Source organism: Helicoverpa zea, chromosome 25 (assembly GCF_022581195.2).
Source record: "Helicoverpa zea isolate HzStark_Cry1AcR chromosome 25, ilHelZeax1.1, whole genome shotgun sequence".
Lineage (NCBI taxonomy): Eukaryota > Metazoa > Arthropoda > Insecta > Lepidoptera > Noctuidae > Helicoverpa > Helicoverpa zea.
This window is the reverse complement of record NC_061476.1, coordinates 6,331,117-6,350,967: the sequence shown is the minus strand read 5'-3', so window position 1 is coordinate 6,350,967 and position 19,851 is coordinate 6,331,117. Positions and strand designations below refer to the sequence as shown.

Genomic DNA, 19,851 nt, shown 5'->3' with positions numbered 1-19,851 from the left:
TTAGATTATGCAACTTTCTTTTGATCAAGGTTTTATTTGATTGTATAATGTTAAAAGTAAACAACATTGTGCATAGATCTTCTTAATGGATTTCTACAGGTAAATGTGCTCGTGAAAATAAGTGATAAAGTGTAACTGTCATTATCAATGTATATTAGGAACCAGGTTCAGGTTACTCCCTCAAGGAATTGTTTCAACTTTATTAATTTAACCGATATTGGTATCAATTTTCGAGTCTCGTTTATATTGACGATATTGTCGTTTGGAACGAAACAAGAATGCAATCTGAAAAAAAAAAAAAACAAATAAATAGAAGCCACAGTTTTAAGAACTCAAGCATGGCTTTGAGCTTTTCAACAACGACACACATTTTAATATAAGAAATATGAATCCCAAAGACATAAAATTGCTTGAGGTACGTTAAATTGCAAACAAGCGTCAAATGTTGATACCTCCCATACAAGACTTGAAACTATCCCTCCAATATTGTTGAATATTGTGAAAACCTTAGGCTTTATGTTCTTAAGGGTGATAAACGTAAAATGTGCGTTTTATGCGAATTTACATAGCAAGAAGCCATAAACGTGCGTGTAACTTAAGGGTTAAGTTAAGCTTATGTAGCGTCAGAATTATGTTCCGTAAAGTGTTTCGCATACTTATAGGCTTAAAGTTAGATACGTACTTGTGTACCATTTACTATTTTGGGATCGTATTTTGAAGAGCTAAACATGCTTAATTTCACGTTTGGTTCAATATTTTGTACATAATCAATCACACTTTTTGTCACAAATGCAACATTAGACAATAATGAAGCATACAATTTGAACAAAAAGACATTGTATACCCAGAAACGTCTTCTATCAAGTATTGGAATACCCCACGCCCCCTTTCCTACGTTACTTCACAAATATACGAAATATTCGTATTCGTAAAACAATAATTACACTATCAGGGTGCATTTAATTGCAACGAGGGTTAGTTTACTTCATAGTTTCCGCTACGAACAATAGATGGCGCAAATATTCAGAAACCGGAGGGAATCACTGGTATTCCCAAATGTGTGATTTCGTATAAAGTTACATTTTGGAAAGCAAAATTATATGTATTGTTCGCTTAATTTTCGAGGTAAATTGTACCTAAATAAATATGTAGATAAACGTGAAATTGCTCCATATTCTGTTGTATTAATATTATGTACATATTTTATGTTTCGTTCTAAAGGACATGGACATCTTAATGGAAAATTAGTTATGAGTCTTAATCTACCCAGTGGATTTTCTGAAATCCGGCTAAATGGCTCCCGAACTCTTGACTGATGGTGGCTAAGCTGACAGCAACAAAGCGTGAGAAGGTTAGAGTATCCTCACATGCAATTTCAATAAATATTGTTCACATAATGAAGCAATGCTTTTTCTTTGATGAGAAATTCTTAAATGCCTTCTACACAGTATAGGTATTTGAATGACGATTTTGAAGTGATCAGTTTTGAAGCTAAATGAGTTACACTATCAATTTCTGCCTGTTATTACCGGTTGTATTTACCTCTATTTGCATTTCCTGTTGTGACTTTGTGAACATGTAATTAATAGAACAGTTTAGTCAGAGCCTGCGGGTATTAATTTGGTTCTGTACTCATCGCTTTGAGAGAACTCGATATTAAATCAGGATTATAGTGAAATGAATATGGGGTGGTAATTGTTTGAAGGGGGCAATTTGCATGTTTATTAAGGTTTGGTAAGTAATGGTATCCCTTTGGATCAGAGTTGAGGTTTGTAAAGGTCTTGCGAAAACTAACATAAGGGTCTAAGGTTTACTGTGAGATAATACATACAGTGAGGATGTGATACGCGAAGCAGATGTCAATTTGACCATCAGTCTTTTTTCTGTTATACTGTCGGTTTTTAAAATATGTGTCTTTATTTGTGAAGGTTCAATGATATCTAGGGGCATTATAACCATGAAGCTAAACAAACCTTTATTTGTTACAGCAGTATACACAAACAGAGGTAGCTCTTAACACTTATTTATCACCTACACAACAACCCTTTTCAGTTTGAGGCTCTAAATCAAAAACGCCATCCCTCATACCATAAAATAACAAATAAGATACAAAATTAAACAGCCAGACAAAATAGCATATACAACAAAAACAAATTTCACAGTACGTTACACATTAACCCTGGCCGGTTGGAGTGCCGACTGGGGGTTGACCTCATCGTGTTCCATACAGATAAAAATAAAGGGATAAAACATGTCCACGGGTTTAAGGGTTGATTATGAATTGAAAGTGATATTCGGACATACAATGGCATTAATAACCGGTTTGCAATTTTTTGGAAATTTATTTTTGTCTGTTGGTTTGTGTCGTTTTCGGTCAATTTGGTACATCTTTCTGTATATGCAAACAGTTATGTTAGGGCAAGGGTTAAATAATAAAAATTGTTTGTCAACAATGAGCTTTTATTTAGAACGCTATGCAAATGCTTTTTTCAAGATCGTTTCTTTAAATAGACATAGAAGATAATAAAAATAATTTCTCCTTACATAATTCGATGTAAAACTAAGTCAACTTACACCATTTTCAGATAAATTGGCATGTTACTTTGTTCAGAAAGGCCATACTTATGAATTATGACACATGGTTCATAACTTCCTTAGCCACAGAACAAAGTGCTATTTATCGTTTTTACTGCCAAAATTCGTGATATATTGCTTGTTTCCTCCATAAGAACATATTGGGAATCAAGATTTTATGTCAAGAACTCTTGAGTATAATTTACTACCATGTTGTTTTTTGATATGGCGAATTTCTACTGATGTGCGGCGGTTAGACGCACAACATGCGAAGATATACATAAAATGTTCGCAAAATTCCAACCTTTGTGTGCGAACACTGATGCTTACATATTTCTGCATCATCTGTCTAGCCATTTCTCAACTATGTTGGGGTCGGCTACCAGTGTTTTACAAGGAGCGACTGCTTACCTGACCTCCTCAACTCAGTTACCCGGGCGACCCAATACCCCTAGCCCCTAGTTGCTTACATATTTCTTGTTCGTGGAACAATGTGCGCGAACAATTTTGATGGAACCTGGCCATTACAATTGTACTAAAACTGGAATATTTTTTGGCGTCAAACTGAAGAATCTTATCAAACAAAGGTCGTTCTATTGGCTCCAACTTGGCTTGGTCTTTGTCCCATTTCTAGGTTATGTACTAGATCTTCTCAATCAAGAACTTGGTATACGAATTGAGGAAAATATTGTTTTATAAGTATCTAATTTTTTTTTTTAATAATAATAATCTAGCCGTGTAGCGACGGCTTAAGAATACATATGTCGCTACCCCTTCTTCCAGTGGGTGTCGTAGAAGGCGACTAATGGAGTAAAAATGCACCGAACACCAGTGCGAGAGAAGGAAAACTCGGAAAAAACCCTCTATCAACCCGTCTGGCCAGCGTGATAGCAGTAGGCTAAATTCCTCATGTGCAGAACAAAAAAGCCACGGCCCCTAGTTCCCGGCAGTCCTGCTATTCCCGGTCATGGTGGCGACCGTGGTTACGGCGGGGCAGGGGGTGCGAAGAATCTCCGGGTTACGGGAGGCCACCAAACAAAACTGACTCTGGCGACGTACAACGGCCGCACGCTACGGCTTGACTCGCATCTGGCGCAACTCGAGGTGGAACTTGGGAAGATTAGGTGGCACATATTAGGATTATGTGAAGTTCGAAGAGAGGGGGAGGACACCATAACCCTCGAATCAGGTCACCTAATGTACTTCCGAGAGGGAGACCAACAATCCCAAGGTGGTGTTGGGTTTCTGGTAAATAAGTCCCTAGCTGATAACGTTGTGGAGGCTACCCTGTTCGACACACTGTCTTAGCGGTTGTTCGGTAGCGTACCTTATCATAAAGCTCACCGACAGGTATAGCCTCAAGGTAGTGCAAGTGTACGCACCGACCTCGACACATTCAGATGATGAAGTGGAGGATATGTTTGATGATATATCAAGGGCCCTCCACTTCACTACAATGACCCATTACACCGTTGTCATGGGGGACTTTAACGCTAAAGTGGGAGTACAGATTTGCGGCGAATCGGCAGTAGGATCCCATGGATTTGGAAGCAGGAATCATAGGGGGCAAATGCTCGTCAACTTCCTTGAACGCGAGGGGCTGTTTTTGATGAACTCCTTTTTCAAAAAGCAGCCCAAAAGGAAGTGGACGTGGCAAAGCCCCGACACTATGACTAAAAATGAGATTGACTTCATCATGACGAACAAGAAGCACATATTCAGAGACGTCTCCGTGATCAACCGGTTTAATACCGGGAGCGATCACCGACTTGTCCGAGGCTCTCTGAATATCAACTTCAAGGCGGAACGTTTCCGTCTGATGAAGGCCAGGCTCCGACCAACACTGCTCCAAACCATGACAGGATCTGAAACGTTCCAGTCAAATTTGGAGAACCGATTTGCCGCCGTGGAAACCACAGCAGACGTTAACCAGAACCACGAATATGTGGTTCGGATCCTCAGGGAGGAAGGTTCGAGATTCTGTAACATGCAGCGTAAGGGCAAGAAATCAAAGCTTTCGGAAGAGACATTAGGGCTTCTGAAGAAACGACGTGAAAACCCGCCTGTCACTTCGTCAGCTAAGCGGGCTCTAAACCAAGAGATCAACAAGCACGTACGACGCGACCTCCGGTGCTCCAATACTCTTGACATTGAAAGAGCAATTGAGCAGAATCGGGGGTCAAAGGTGTTCGTACAATCTCTTGGAAGAAGCCACTTGACGAAGCTGACCACAACAAGTGGAGAAGTCGTTTCTTCGGTACCGGCAGTCCTTTCAGAAGTGGAAAATTTCTATGGCCGGTTATACGCATCGCATGCATCTCGACCTGATCCCGGAAATGAGGATTCTAGAGCCACATTAACACGCCATTTCACCGAAGACCTGCCAGAAGTCAGCAGTGGCGAAATCGAGATCGCTCTGAGACAGCTCAAAAATGGAAAAGCCCCTGGCGAGGATGGCATTACAACAGAGCTATTAAAAGCGGGAGGTAAGCCCGTACTGGGGGAGCTCCAGAAGCTTTTTAATGCCGTCCTTTTCGAAGGGAGAACTCCAGAGGCGTGGAGTAGGAGTGTTGTCGTCCTGTTTTTCAAAAAGGGAGACAAAACCCAGCTGAAGAACTATCGACCCATTTCCCTCCTAAGCCACGTATATAAGCTGTTCTCAAGAGTGATCACGAACCGACTTGCGCGGAGACTCGACGAATTCCAACCACCGGAGCAGGCTGGGTTTCGGAGCGGATACGGCACCATAGACCACATCCACACAGTGCGGCAGATTATACAGAAGACCGAAGAGTATAATCAGCCCCTGTGTCTAGCATTTCTGGACTATGAGAAGGCCTTTGACTCGGTTGAAATCTGGTCTGTTTTGGAGTCCCTGCAGCGTTGTCAAGTAGATTGGCGATACATCCAAGTGATGAGATGTCTCTACGAAGCCGCTACAATGTCGGTCCAAGTACAGAATCAGCAAACAAGGCCCATACCGTTGCATCGAGGAGTGAGACAAGGGGATGTTATTTCCCCGAAACTGTTCACTAATGCAATGGAGGATATGTTCAAGACGCTGAACTGGAAAGGACGCGGCATCAACATCAATGGCGAACACATCTCTCACTTGCGATTTGCTGACGATATCGTCATCATGGCGGAAACGCTACAGGACCTACAACAGATGCTGAACGACCTGGCCGAATCTTCTCTACGCATCGGCCTACGGATGAACTTGGACAAAACCAAGGTCATGTTCAATGAACATGTTCTACCGGAACCGATTGCGATACACGGCGCCGTTCTCGAAGTTGTTCGGAAATATGTATACCTCGGGCAGACATTGCAGTTAGGTAGAAACAACTTTGAGGACGAAGTGAATAGGAGAATTCAGTTGGGTTGGGCTGCATTTGGGAAGCTACGTCGAGTCCTAACATCGTCGATCCCACAGTGCCTAAAGACAAAAGTCTTCAATCAGTGCGTCCTACCTGTCATGACTTACGGAGCCGAAACGTGGACACTGTCGGTACGGCTGGTCCACAAGTTTAAAGTCGCTCAGCGGGCTATGGAAAGAGCTATGCTTGGCATTTCTCTGAGGGATCGCATCAGAAATGAGGTAATTCGTCAGAGAACCAAAGTCATCGACATAGCCCACCGAATCAGCAAGCTGAAGTGGCAGTGGGCTGGCCATATTAGCCGAAGAACCGATAACCGTTGGGGTAAACGAGTTCTAGAGTGGAGACCACGCCTCGGCAAACGTAGTGTAGGACGTCCTCAGGCACGGTGGAGTGATGACTTGCGCAAGACGGCTGGCAGGAGCTGGATGCGAGCAGCCGAAAATCGATCTCAGTGGCGTGCACTTGGAGAGGCCTATGTCCAGCAGTGGACTGCTATAGGCTGATGATGATGATGAATAATAATGTCGGGACATCTTTTCACACACGGTTGGTTAGCCCCATGGTAAGTTATTAATTAACTTGTGTTATGGGTGCTAAATACATATTGTAACACCCAGACCACGGCCAACAAGCATGCTCATCACACAAATGTCGACCGCACCGGGAATCGAACCCGGGACCTCAGATTCGGCAGTCCGGCTTGGTGACCATTGCGCCATAGAGGTCGTCATATATAGATTGGCTAGAGAACTTATTCCTCTTAAAGTTTCTGATACAAAACAAACAACGTACCTCATTCATAATGAAGGTATTTCTATATACTCTAATGTTACATTGATAATAATTACCATTACAATAAATGCGTAACTAACTTTATCTGCCTGTCAGGATTCCACATCTGGCCATAGTTAAAGGTAAACAGACAGACAGTCTGAGAAAGGAAATAGGACATAATTGTTACCCAGGTGAAGGATGTAGTTATGATGTGGTGTTACAAGAATGGATAAAGTGAGGAATGATTACATTAGAGGAAGTCTGAAAGTAGCGCCAGTTACAGAAAAGATGAGAAGTAGAAGATTGTCGTGGTATGGACATGTAATGAGGAGGGATGATACGCATGCAACAAAGTGTGTGCTAAGTATGAATGTAGATGGATGGAGAGGAAGAGGAAGACCTAAGAAAAGATGGATGGATTGCCTGAAAGATGATATGAATAGGAAGGGAGTGAGTGTCAGTATGACGAGTGACAGGGGAAAATGGAAGAAAATGACATATTGCGCCGACCCCAAGTAATATTTGGGAACAGGGCAGGAGAAAGAAAGAAGTGAAGGATGTAGTTCCCTTGAGAAGAGGACGGAACCCCGAAGCATAGCTAGTATACCTTCCTTTATAAGACTCGAATCCAATTAAAATGGCAAATGAGGTCTAGTTCTTAAGGACAGAACCTTTTTCAGTTATTTTTTCCGCCCGTCTGAAGCAGTACAAGTTAATAAGTTTTGTTATAATTCGTTTCTCTAATATTACTTTTTAATTTGTTACGTCTTACGTAACTTGTGTTCTTTGTAACGTTTATACTACAAGATTAGGTAATAGCTTTTACTAAATTGGTACAAACGAGGATTATGTTTTTGGTATTAATTTTGTGTTTTTATGGGCGAGAGTATATTCCTTTTACAATACCTATGTATTGAGTATTGAAACGTCAACACCAGGTTTCATATGCTTGATAAAACAGTCATTTACCATCCAGCATAGTATTTTTCGTGTCGATGACATGTCTTATAGTGAATCATGTCTTGATGACATGTCTTATAGTGCGCCTGATCTCTTTCCGATTGTGTCGGATTTCTGTTCCATCGGGCTATGAGAGTGAAGGAATAGGGAGTGCACATGTGTCTGCGCAAATGCTTGTGCACTATAATATGTCCTACGCAGCTGACTGATCTCTTTAAATGAGAACAGCCGCCGTGGCCGAAATCAGCCGTGGACGCCATTTTTATAGTGAATCTACACTTTATCAGTATAGTATTAAAACCATTTCTTTTGCAAGTCGGTTAAAACTGCGACAATATTTTCGCCTCACAACTTAAACGTCCAGCTGTGTAAACTAAGAAACTAGAGTTTATTTTGAAAAGATTTTCTGCCATTCTTGTGCAGTTGCACTTCCGAGTTTCAATTGTTTGACCCATTTTCTTGAAAGTGTATTACCGAAAGCGTGTTAGAAATTCATATTTTATACACGTATGTGGGGTCGTCATGCTATTTTCTTCTTTTTTTTAAAGCTTTTATTTGAGTTGCTAGTTTACACTAGGTATCCATATTGAATCACTCCATCGTACAAGTTTGAATTGGTAGAGAAGGACCCAATACGGGTTAAGATCGCCGTTGTACCTAAACTGTCGGTGTTTAATGAGCAATGAAGAATAGTTCCTGTTTTACTGATTAGACTTTACTACTTATTCTTTAAGACTGCTTTATAATCACTCAAAATTCCTTTCAACTCAAAAATTATACAGTGCATATTTAATTACTTACTCAGTTCTGGACAAAAGTTCACAATGTCGATTAACTTGTGCGACAGGCGTCGTAGAATTATTTATCTTCTAAAACATTGGTACTTAATGTTTTACCGGACCCGCCCATCGTCTGTCCCAGGACACTTTCTCAAAGACAGACGTTGACTGACATATTTCTCTTACATTATGCAAAAACGTTACCTTTGTCGAATCCATTGTTCCTATGTAAGCAACATTTTGTTTGTTTACCGAAATACTAGATGGTCCTGTAGTGAAGTCGCCCTGAAGGCATATAACGCACTATTGAATAAAAATTACTCAGATATTAGGTACATTTAATACGAAAAGAAATATACCAGCCTTTATGAGCAGAAATTGGAAGAGCACTCTTATGCCATCCCTATCAATGTATGTAATTGTGTAGCCTTTATTTTGTTGTATACCAGGGCTGCGGTAACTCTTTCAAACAATTCAGCAGCCCCGGTAATTGTGAAGCCTCTGTTGGAAATATAATACCTAAATAACATTCTGCATTAGAATCACCTAACCGATATTAGTGCTAAAGTTACCAGGTCAGCTGTTTGCAAACGACACATTTAACCGAATTCAATTACGCGAATAAGTCTTGGAAGAAACACGGATATTGGAACCTTTATAGATTGGAAATTGCTTCGATGCCCTCGAAAGATGTAGGGGTGTTGGAGCAATTATGGGTAAGCGTGTGTTGAATATAAAGTGCCATAAGCTAATTGAATTGTATTGTTTTACTGAATTTATTGCCCAATTAGGTCCATCTTAGTGACAAAATTTAAACAATTTTTTAGCTACATTCAGCAGTTCTAGAGAAATCTAAGGGACTGTTGTGCATGCCAGCAAGTCAAATTCACCCGAACCTGTCAAATTTTACCAATCGATCATTAACTATCCACTATTGTGATAAGGTTGAAACTCTATTGAAGGAATTTGTCTGTACATAAGCTCAGCAGCAGTATACCTAATCACAACTATCTACAATTCCCTAGGCTTTAACTCAATATTCATGAAGTGATCTACTTAAAACTATTGAAGCCATCCAAGCCAGTCCATTGTGATTTAGAACAGAAACGTCTTTCGTTCTAAAGTCGTCAGTCCATCAGTGACTTAATACCAGTATTAGCAAGCCTTAAAACAAAGACAAAAGATGACAAAAACTAGCTCAAACAAAAGAACCTTTTGTAAGGCTAAAAACTAAGAAAGATTGTGTAGGTAAATGATAAGACCGCCTGAAAGACACTTGAAAAGGAAACAAGACTTTTACATTAATATTTCTAGGAAGCAAATTGTTGGTAGGACCACAAGATGATTTGAATAATGCTAAGTATACAAGCGGCTTTACACATTGTTTCGTTTGCATAATTATAAAAGATTTCAAAAAATACAAATTTTGAAATCCAATTAATGTGTGCAAATATAACGATTCGTGTTCATAATTCAAACCTTTAATTAAAATTAGTTAAATTGGAAACTTAAATGGGATATTTTGGAGGATATATTAGCTGATATTTTTGAAGGTGACTTCTAAATCATGTATTTTCCAAATAACGTAGGCGACTTTCCCATGGGTGCTGTGAACTACGATTAAGGGATTAAATCAGCAGGAAGGGCTGTCACCCTTGGGGATCAGAGATACTCGTAAACGGAGAAAACCCTCATTCCGCGTCGATAGATTTTCACACCATTTCCCAATACTGACTCTTTAAATAGACGATTGTGTAGCTCAAACTCTGTCTTCTAATGTATAATTATGCTATTCACATCATAATTTTTAGTGTCCAACTGTGAGGCACAGGCCTCTTTTCATACTAGACTTCTCAGGTTTTCTCAAGAACCTTTCTCAGCCTCCGGTGTCTAAGATATGCGTAGAAAGTACTTGGTATTACACTGGTACTTGCTTCACTTGGAATCGAACTCGCACATTCGTACTTGAGAGGCTGGCCCTTTAAAGTCTAGGCCAGCCAGAAGGACACTAGTAAGCTGTTGGGTATGCGAAATAGGTAGTAACTTCTTTAATCCCCCACCAGAGACTAGCAGGAAGGGTAAACAACTCCAACTTGTAGAGTAAGATAAGACCTTCATGCTATATGCTATAGCTGAACTAACTACCTAAGTAAAATTTATGAGAAAAGCAGTGAGAAGCTATAATTACATTTAACCACAGCTTGTTAATATTAAGCTAGACCTCAGAACATTCAATGCAAATAAATTAGTAAAGTTTGCATAACGTTTTATAAATGCTGTGGCTGAAAACATAATTGGATTTGTATTTATTTATTATGGAAAGCTTGCAGCTAAAGAAAAACTTACATATTCAATTAGAGAACCAATTAAAAGGTGTCACTTACAGATTTAGAGTAACAGTTAAAAAAAAAAAACAAGCTTCCTGTTTTATGGCGTTAAATATTTTTCCTCTTCCCAGTTCCACATATAAGACGCAGATGAGCCTGAACATCATAAAATTTAAAATTTTCCACAGCAGAATTTCTATAACGATCGTGCAGGATGCGTAGCAGGATACGAAGCACGGAAACGCACGAGACAAAGGTCGTATGGGATGAAGGGAGGATGGGGAGGCCACCCCATCCACCTTGCAGACGATTTCTATAGCTCCCAAGACGACATTTCCGCGTTACTTGGCGCAGTTCAAAACATGTTATTGGTTGAAACTCTGAAGTTTGACGTTGTTATGTTTGCCGGATTATTGGCAATCAAATTAACGATTTTACCTTTAGAAGCGATATGAGTATTTGTGAAGATTGTGACATTATTTGGTGTACACGTGTGCTTGGTATTAGATTACTACATACAGTGGAAAAAGCCGAAAGAGGTAAGAATAATGCTTCGAATTAAGTTTGCGTCCGTAACCAGGTTGGCACAATATGGTTGAAATCAATCAATGCAATAAGTGGGAATATCTCCGGAGACCATACAAAGTGTTTTGAGAGCTAAAATGACGTGAAGATTTTGTAATAAACATAACAAGCGTGGGACAGATTAATAACAAAAGGAAGAATCTGCGTACATAACAACATTGATTGTTATAGGACTTATAAATCAGGTCACTAATTTGAATCGGTTATTTATATTGAGTCTAAGTTCGCTGTATTATCTACATGACAAAGACCAGAGTTTGTAACCACTAACAGTTTGTTGGTACATACTTAGTTTCCGAACAGTTCAGTTTGCTTGCATAGGGATCAAATTGTTGTGGGACATACGATAGATATAGCAAATGATAATACTCTTCATCATCAAGCCTTTTTCCAAGTATGTTGGGGTCGGCTTCTAGCAGATGAGTACAAGTGTTTTGCAAGGAGCGACTGCCTATCTGACCTCCTTATCCCAGTTACCCAGGCATTCCATGACCCCTATTTAAGACCTGTTATCAGACTTACTAGGATCTGACTACCGGTAACGACTGCCAAAGATGTTTAATGACAGCCGTCACTCGACAGTCTTCATATGAAACAATTACGTGTTTGCAAAACGTATGGTCATTCATGTATGTGGGAGTACAATCTTGACCTAATAGCCCAGACAGATAACTCATTTCACACGTAGCGTAGGCGTAATCAATAACTCATAAGTGTGTTAATGTTGGCGATTACTTAATTTTGTGAAGTGCCAAGATGATTGTATCATTTTGTACTTTCTTAATGTGTCAAGTACTTATTTCGAGCATTTAGTGGCGCTAGAATGAGCAATATAAATTATAGTTGAAGTCGTATTCAATGGCGTACCCATGTACAAATGTATGTTATAAATTCAGCACTAGAAAACTCAAAATCAATCAAAATCATTGCATAATCACGAACATACCACCCTAATTATGAAGTTTTAACTAAGTTAGACGCAAAACTACAGCTCAATCTAACACGTCCGCTCGCTGTGGCTGTAGAAGAAATAATGACGACATTACGTCACATCCCACGGAACTGCGCGCACGCATGTCTAATCGTGTCGGCGCGCGATATTGACAGCAGCTGACAAGACTGATGGACTCATGTAAAAAAATCTTACAAGTCTGTTTACATACAAAAGCGATACATACGTGAGTTTCTAAGAATTCTTAAGTTGATGGTGTAGTAAGTTTTAAAAATATTTATGTGACATTGAGTGCGTGGCTGTGATGTAAGTACATAGTTACATTTGAAGCGAAATGCCAATAAATTCTATGTTCACTTAATCCATTTTATTTTACCGTTTTATGCGTTTGTCTAGCTTACATGTTTTCTTCATTTTAACCGACGTTAAAAAAGAGGTTTACACTTTAACCTGTATGCTGTATGTATGTTTGTGCGCGATTATCTCTTGCTGAACCGCTGCAGTTTTCAGTGTAAGCAGTATTAGTGCCGCAAACAGCAGGTGCACTTTTGATTGAAGTCGTAATGATTTATTGACGCTTTCAAAAATACCGAAACAGCTCTTACTTAATTCTCGTATAAAGTGGGTAATGTTGCGCCGGATACGATAATCAAGTAACGGTGCATTTCCTTACATCGCGATTCGATGGTACAAAGTTGACGTGGGACCTGTGGGAATACTGTGTGACGGAATTAATTGGTTTGATCTTTTTGTGTCTGGAGATAAGTATGGTGGTTGAGGTAAGTGAGTTGTAGTGTTGTTCAAGTTTGGAGACCTATTTCGTTTGGCACAAGATAATAAAATCAATGAGCTGACGATAAACCTCCAGTAGTCGAAAACCACAAGAAGAAGTGTGATAACTTAGTAAATGGTATCTATCATATTGTATAGTGTCTGCCTAAACTACGCTTTACACTATTGCAATGATAAAATCTTTCAATTAACAACACATTTGCAGCCGCTTATCAGGGTTAATCAAATCCAGCACAACGCTTTCTAATTAAAATTAAAATCGCTGCATACAAATAGACGACAATAACTGAACTTCAAATACACTATCAATAACCCGCCCACTTTAGAAAGAAAACTACAAAACACAGACACCTAAAAATGATCACCTCCTCCGCAATGATTCACTCTTGCTTTCATTCATTCAATCACTCAAACTAGCCACAACATTACGCCCCCGCCTAGTTCCAAAATGGTATTTTCGAAGACACAGCACGCATGTACTAAAAATGATCACCACCTCCGCAATTATACACTCTTGGTTTCATTCATTCAATCACTCTAGCTACAATATTACGCCCAACGGTACATTGAGTATTTTTTACAGCTGTCTGTCAAAACGTCAGTAATAAGGTTGAGAACCGAACCCCGCCCACAACTGACGCAGGCCACGTTACGTCATTTGGACACTGAAGATAAGTTTGCAGTTTATCAGCGATAACGATGGTACGGGTTTTTTTTAGATAGAGGAAAGGAGGCTAAAGTGGATTGAAGACGTTTTGAGTTTTTGTTATCTGTGCTGAAAATAGCAACAATATGGATGCGTAAATTCGTGTTATGGACTTCATTGCATACCAGATTTCACTTGCGGATCTAATTACCCTTAGATATGTTTTAGTTATGAGTAAGCTTAGATATTATTGTACTTATGATGGGATGGAATTGTCATTACACCCAGAAGTGAAACTACAAAACTATCATCACAATATTTACAGCAAACTCAACAAAAAACTACCAAAACAATGCAAAAATGAAAATAACTGACGCCAGCATTGTTTACGTACACAAAAATCTGCGAATTTCAGCAGATTGTTATAACGAACTTTGAATATAAAACAACAAATAATTCTGATTGATAACTAAACTCCAATTCCATTGTTCGTAGGTTCAGTTTTGAAAGCCTACAAACGGTAGGTTCACACTTTTAACTGTAAAACGTTTATTTTCATACAAATTCGACTACCAGTATTTGTAGCAGAATTTTGCTGAAATATTAATGAAGTTGTGCACAAAAATATTTTGTTACAGATTGAAAAACTGACGGAATAATATTTGTTTGTATGTAGGTATGCAAACAGCCTCAGGTGGGATACGAATGGTGGTTCAATTTTAAATACTGTTTTTATAGTATGCATCAAACGGCTTAAAACCTAGTTTTTACTGTTTTACGGATCAATGCTACATTAACCATTTAAAGGGGATTTCTGTAACCTATAGGTTTATGCGTTGATTTGCGGTTAAATATTGATACTCCTTTATCGGGTGCAAGCGGGAGAGAGAGGATCATTTGATGATTTCTCAACTTCGTCAAAAATTATGATAATATTTACAGCAAAATGTTCATATTAATGTCAAAAACAGCCCTTCACTCCTTCCCTCCCAACTTTTTCCACTTATTTATAGTTCAAGATTATCAGAATCTAAAGTCACCAAAAAATGCCAACTGACAGGAAAGATTGCATGCAGAAATAAGTCAGAATGGGACTACTGCTACATTATCTTTCAAATACCGTCCCCGGGGGCAATCTTTCAATTGCTTCATGGGCTGCGCGCGCGCCGGTACACGCACTATGGTTCGAACGGGGCAATTTGCGTCCCAGATTGTGATTGAGTGATTAGGTACCGTGTTATTGTTTTACTGCTACTGTGGACCTCTAATTTATTTTTGCTTTTAACCATATGGTTCACGTCAATGATACCATGGAACATTATAAGTAAAAATTTCCTCGTAAGAAAAGAAGACAGAAAATTAGGAAATAAACTTTATTATCCGAACAAAAACGATACTTGATACTTAATAACAAATAAAAACTTCCTAAAGTAGGTTCTGTTAAATGGTCTGTAATCGCCAAATAGCATTAAGTTAGCTTAAGTACACCCTCCATAATTGGAACGTACGGTGTGTATGAGTCTAAATGAGTATTCTCGACGAGGAGACAGAATGTTTTGTTTTTATTTTTGGTAGAGAAAGAGGCTTAAAATACTTTTGAATTGTACCAAATCCCTAATTATATAAAAAGCGAAACAAACTCTCTGTCAAACAAAACTAATAAACCGATTTCAATGTTTGGTACACAGATATTACTGAAGACATAGGCTACATTCTATCTGTTGATGGGAAGCGATTCTATCGGGACATGGGTGAAACTGCGAGGAACATCTAGTATGATATACTCTAATGATACTATAAGATGACGTACATATAGATAAATATTTGCAATAACACTAACCACGGAAATAAGAAGGTACTCAACTAGACGCGGTCTTGCTTGGGTTTCCTTTCGATTTCCGCATCCAAAGCAATATTTGCTATATCTACAGGATGGTTGTTTGTATATGCAAATTGTGTGTGCATAGCACCCAGATAGGATCCAATGTGGGTGGCTAGGAATATCAACTAAGTATTGCAGAAAAATTGCGCATGTATCTTATATCGAGGGTATTAAACAGATTCTAAATATAGAAGTACTAGATTCTGCACACGTGCTGTGGGAACTCTTTCCCGCACATGGTTAAAAAGTAGTCTTTATATTGTTCTAATGTCTAAATATAATCAAGTTTAATCAAAATCCATCGAGTGGTTGGAAAATGGTATAAACATCCATTCATAAGATAAAGATAGGAGGATAATAATGCTGATCCATTAATAGGAATTTTCGTGTTCATAATATTTGTAGAAATTAAAACTCACCTGAGAAAATATTCAAGACTTAAACTGAAACACTGAATGAGACGTTACAAAATAAACGATCCACTTCAATATACATAGTAAAAACAAGAACTTACATTGCAAGCTTTTAAGCTGCTTTCTTACATTTGCGTCTGCTTTGTAAAATGTCACTTGAATTTTGCATGAAAGTTACATAAGCTTACATAATTACTTAATGCAACGCGACTTTTAAAAAAGCTCCAACAAAGTTTGGTACATTTGTGGTATAGTGCAAAATTTACATAAAACTATAAGACTGTCAGGCGTTCCTGAAAACTTATTGATCCTTATTAATATTTTAAATGACAGTAACCCTGCCTGTCGCAATTTCACGTCAAACTATTAAGCTACTTTTGATCCGGGTGAGGGAAGTAGGTAGTTCTCCGGGGACGCGGATAGAACCGCAGAGAACACCTAGTTATCGTCTATAAAATATACATTGCTTGTTATACAAATGTAAGTTAAACTTCTATCTTTTAAACGGAATAATCTATACATATAATAAATCTGTAGAAAAGTAATTTTTGTACATTGAAGAAATTGACAAAAAAAATAGCCAGCATGTTAAAGGATAACTAACAGAACCCATTTCCATCATTTTTGTCATTTTTGTCTGTTTGTCTGTTTGTCTGTTTGTCTGTTTATCTGTTTGTTTGTTCGGGATTCACGTAAAATCTACGAATTAAATGCAGACAATGCTTATATACAAAAATTCTACGTAACTTGGGGTATTACTTAGTTTTTGTTTCATCGAAATCGATTCACTCTATCAAAAGATATGATTAATTTTGTGAATTCAAGATGTAAAATATTACGACACGCAATCTATTTGTCAAAACTGTACATTTGAATGTTGTACTTATATTAGTTGATCGGCCTATTATTAATCTTTACACAGAAAATCACACCTTTATAAGTAACTTCGGAAGAAAAAAAAAATATGAAAATTTTGTTTAGCCAAGGTTAAAGTAGCTCCATCTGTGCTAAATCTGTGGTAAATAAAATACATCAAATTTGTCAAAGGAGCGAGGTGGTAAATGACAATATTACCATACATTCTTTATAGAGGACTATTATTACAACAGATGGAGTTGTGTATTTTCCGTATTTCACCATATTTTAACACGTAGTGTAATTTTTCGATAGACATTTCAATAGTGTTTGTCAGTTTGCCGTGCCACATCAAAATTCAACTATAATTATTACCATGATGAAAAGAAAATTAATAGTTCTCAGCCAAATTTAAAACGGTGCCATCTAAATTATTTTTTGAACATTATGTCAAAAATGATGACTTTAGTGGAACAATTAATTATCATTTAAAGTTACAGATGGAGTTCATATCAGGATTTTTTCATAAACATAGTTTAGCTTATCTTCCACTAATGTGGTGGCCTTAAAACAAATTACTTTGAGTGAGTAGTATTAAGTAGACCTTAATTATTTTTTCTGGTGCAAAATATGTAAACTTAATCCTAGAAGAAATGAGGATCTATCTCTCGCAAGCGCTGCTAAGCGTGAGGGAGGTAATGTAGGATTCTGTAGCTTTAAAAACAAGCCCAGATACAAAGTGCAGATAAGAAATGGGAGCTCTCTCTATTTAATACCATACACACGTAAAATGCTTTATGCGTCTGAAAACGTACAAATTACGCGCCGCATACCAGAGACATGCTTACTTTCAACTTCTGATCGCAAATACACTGTTCACGATTACGAACAGTCTCAGTAAGACCCGAGCCAAGTCTAAAAACCCTAAAAAACACCTTTTATATAAAACTACGTTTGATGTCATTTAATCACAAAGACAGAATTATTCTCTGTTGCAAATCCTATCCACCTATATCCTATCCTAATCCAGAATGCATTGCAGGTGTGCATTGCACAAAAACCAATGGTATCCTATTCGAGAAGTCAAAAGAGTTGACCTGCCAACGTCAGCTTCTGCGCTAAGCAAGTGTTCTTAATAGTACCATCAGAATTACATTCATCGTTGAATGAGGTGAATAAATTTTCAGAAACCACAACAACAGTAGGAGCCAAAGCGTATTATCGCTTCATAGAGCTCTGATTGGCCCCAGGTGACCAAGTCAGGTCTGATTTGTTCGTTCATCAGATCTTTGAAAGTGTTTCGGTGGATACTTACTGTCGTCCTGTTTACGTGTGACACAAAATATGGTATATAAACGTCCTCCGCTAGAGCGAAATTTTCCCGGTGTGCGGTAGTGACGCACAGTATACAACACTTATGTTTCTTTTGATTTGCTGGCTCCACCAAGAAATTACAAATTGCGAGCGTACATTCTGAAAATCTTGGCAAAACTACAGGTTTCAAGTACGAACACATGAAGTGGACTCTCACAGATACGTACATTTTGCCTATTCGTGAACTAATGCAAACATTTCGGTGGAGTCCCGGCTAAGGCCTCCCCCACATTAGGCGTGCGCGATCCTCGGGCGTGTGAGTAGCGCGGGCGCCGCGCGTGCGTCGCGAGCGCGTTGCGTGAGCGTCGCGTTTTGCTGCCCTGCGGCATTTGCAGCGCGCTCGCGGCGCGCACGCGCTGCTCTCCTTGACGTTTAACTGCTAAGGCGTTTATAGCAGGCGAAGGGGGCGGGCGGCGGGGATAGCAGGCGAAGGGGTAAGAACGCAACTCGAGCGCCGCGTGCTCGCCGCGAGCGCGTCGCTTGCACTCTTCACACATGCCGCAGGGCAGCAAAACGCGACGTTCACGCAGCGCGCTCGCGACGTCCGCGCTACTCACATGCCCGAAGATCGCGCACGCCTAATGTGTGGTCAGCCTTACCATGAGTAAGTGAAGCTATCCTACCCTATGCGCCTGCTGATGATGATGACTCATTTTATCATCCATCCAGCTATTCCCCAACTATGTTGGTGTTGGCTTCCAGTCACCGAATCTGTTTGAGTACCAATATTTTGCTTGGAGCGACTACCTATCTACCTATCTTTAATCCAGTCAACTACACAAGACGATATCCATGGTAAGACTGACAGACTTTCTGGCTTCTGATTAGTCGCAGCAGCTGCAGAAAATGTACAAATGACAGCTTTGTCAGACTCAAAGCATGTAGACATATATTTATTTGATTATAGCTGTTTCCTGTGAAAATAACTTACGCACCATATACGTAATAATTTTCCAAATTGGCTGAACAACGTCACAAACTTTACTTCTTTTGTTTAGATAAATGGTCACATCCACAACACAACCTTGATCAATGAATCTATGCGACTGCTAAGTGCTAATCCTAATTATACTGTCACGTGAAAGAATGCACCTACGGGATAAGTAGTATTTTGACGATTCTATATTGCCCACGCAGACGAAGTTGCGGGCAACAGCTAGTCTTTCATAATACAGAAACCGGCATACAATATCAAACTTTTGCATTACACTAAACGGTGAAAATTACTTTTCGATATCGATCTACCCTTTACAGAAGTAACTTCATGATCTGAAAGTTAAAGGCACAACTATTGGAGTCACGTACGGCCTTCATCTATCGATTAACTTTGTAACATGGAAGGTCATTTGCAGATCCAAGACTCATTTGCATAAACTTGCTTTGCAAATTTTTAAGACGGAATTAAATGCCCCTACATGTCTTTTTGAAAGCAAAAATAGAAGCATTAATGATGGCCTCATTAAGGTCTAAACTTGAAGAACGTTCACTACACATCTTAATGAAGATATGAATAGTAACTCAAGTTCAGCTTTTCAGCATCTTTTGCTCTTTAGCG

General features: G+C 39.0%; 2 protein-coding genes across 2 annotated transcripts in view; one reads left to right on the top strand and one right to left on the bottom strand.

Annotated features, from left to right (window-relative positions):
• The window catches only part of LOC124642702, a gene marked incomplete at its 3' end in the record, with an annotated part of 33,048 nt that extends 26,843 nt beyond the window's left edge, over window positions 1–6,205 (top strand). The window contains exons 3-4 of the mRNA XM_047181305.1: window positions 5,168–5,367; window positions 5,548–6,205. Coding sequence (XP_047037261.1) covers window positions 5,168–5,367; window positions 5,548–6,205 — 858 coding nt within the window. The remainder of the gene's footprint in view (window positions 1–5,167; window positions 5,368–5,547) is intronic.
• LOC124642579 (IQ motif and SEC7 domain-containing protein 2) overlaps window positions 1–19,851 on the bottom strand; it is a 185,567-nt gene that overhangs the window by 129,942 nt on the left and 35,774 nt on the right. The gene's annotated exons all lie outside the window — the stretch shown is intronic.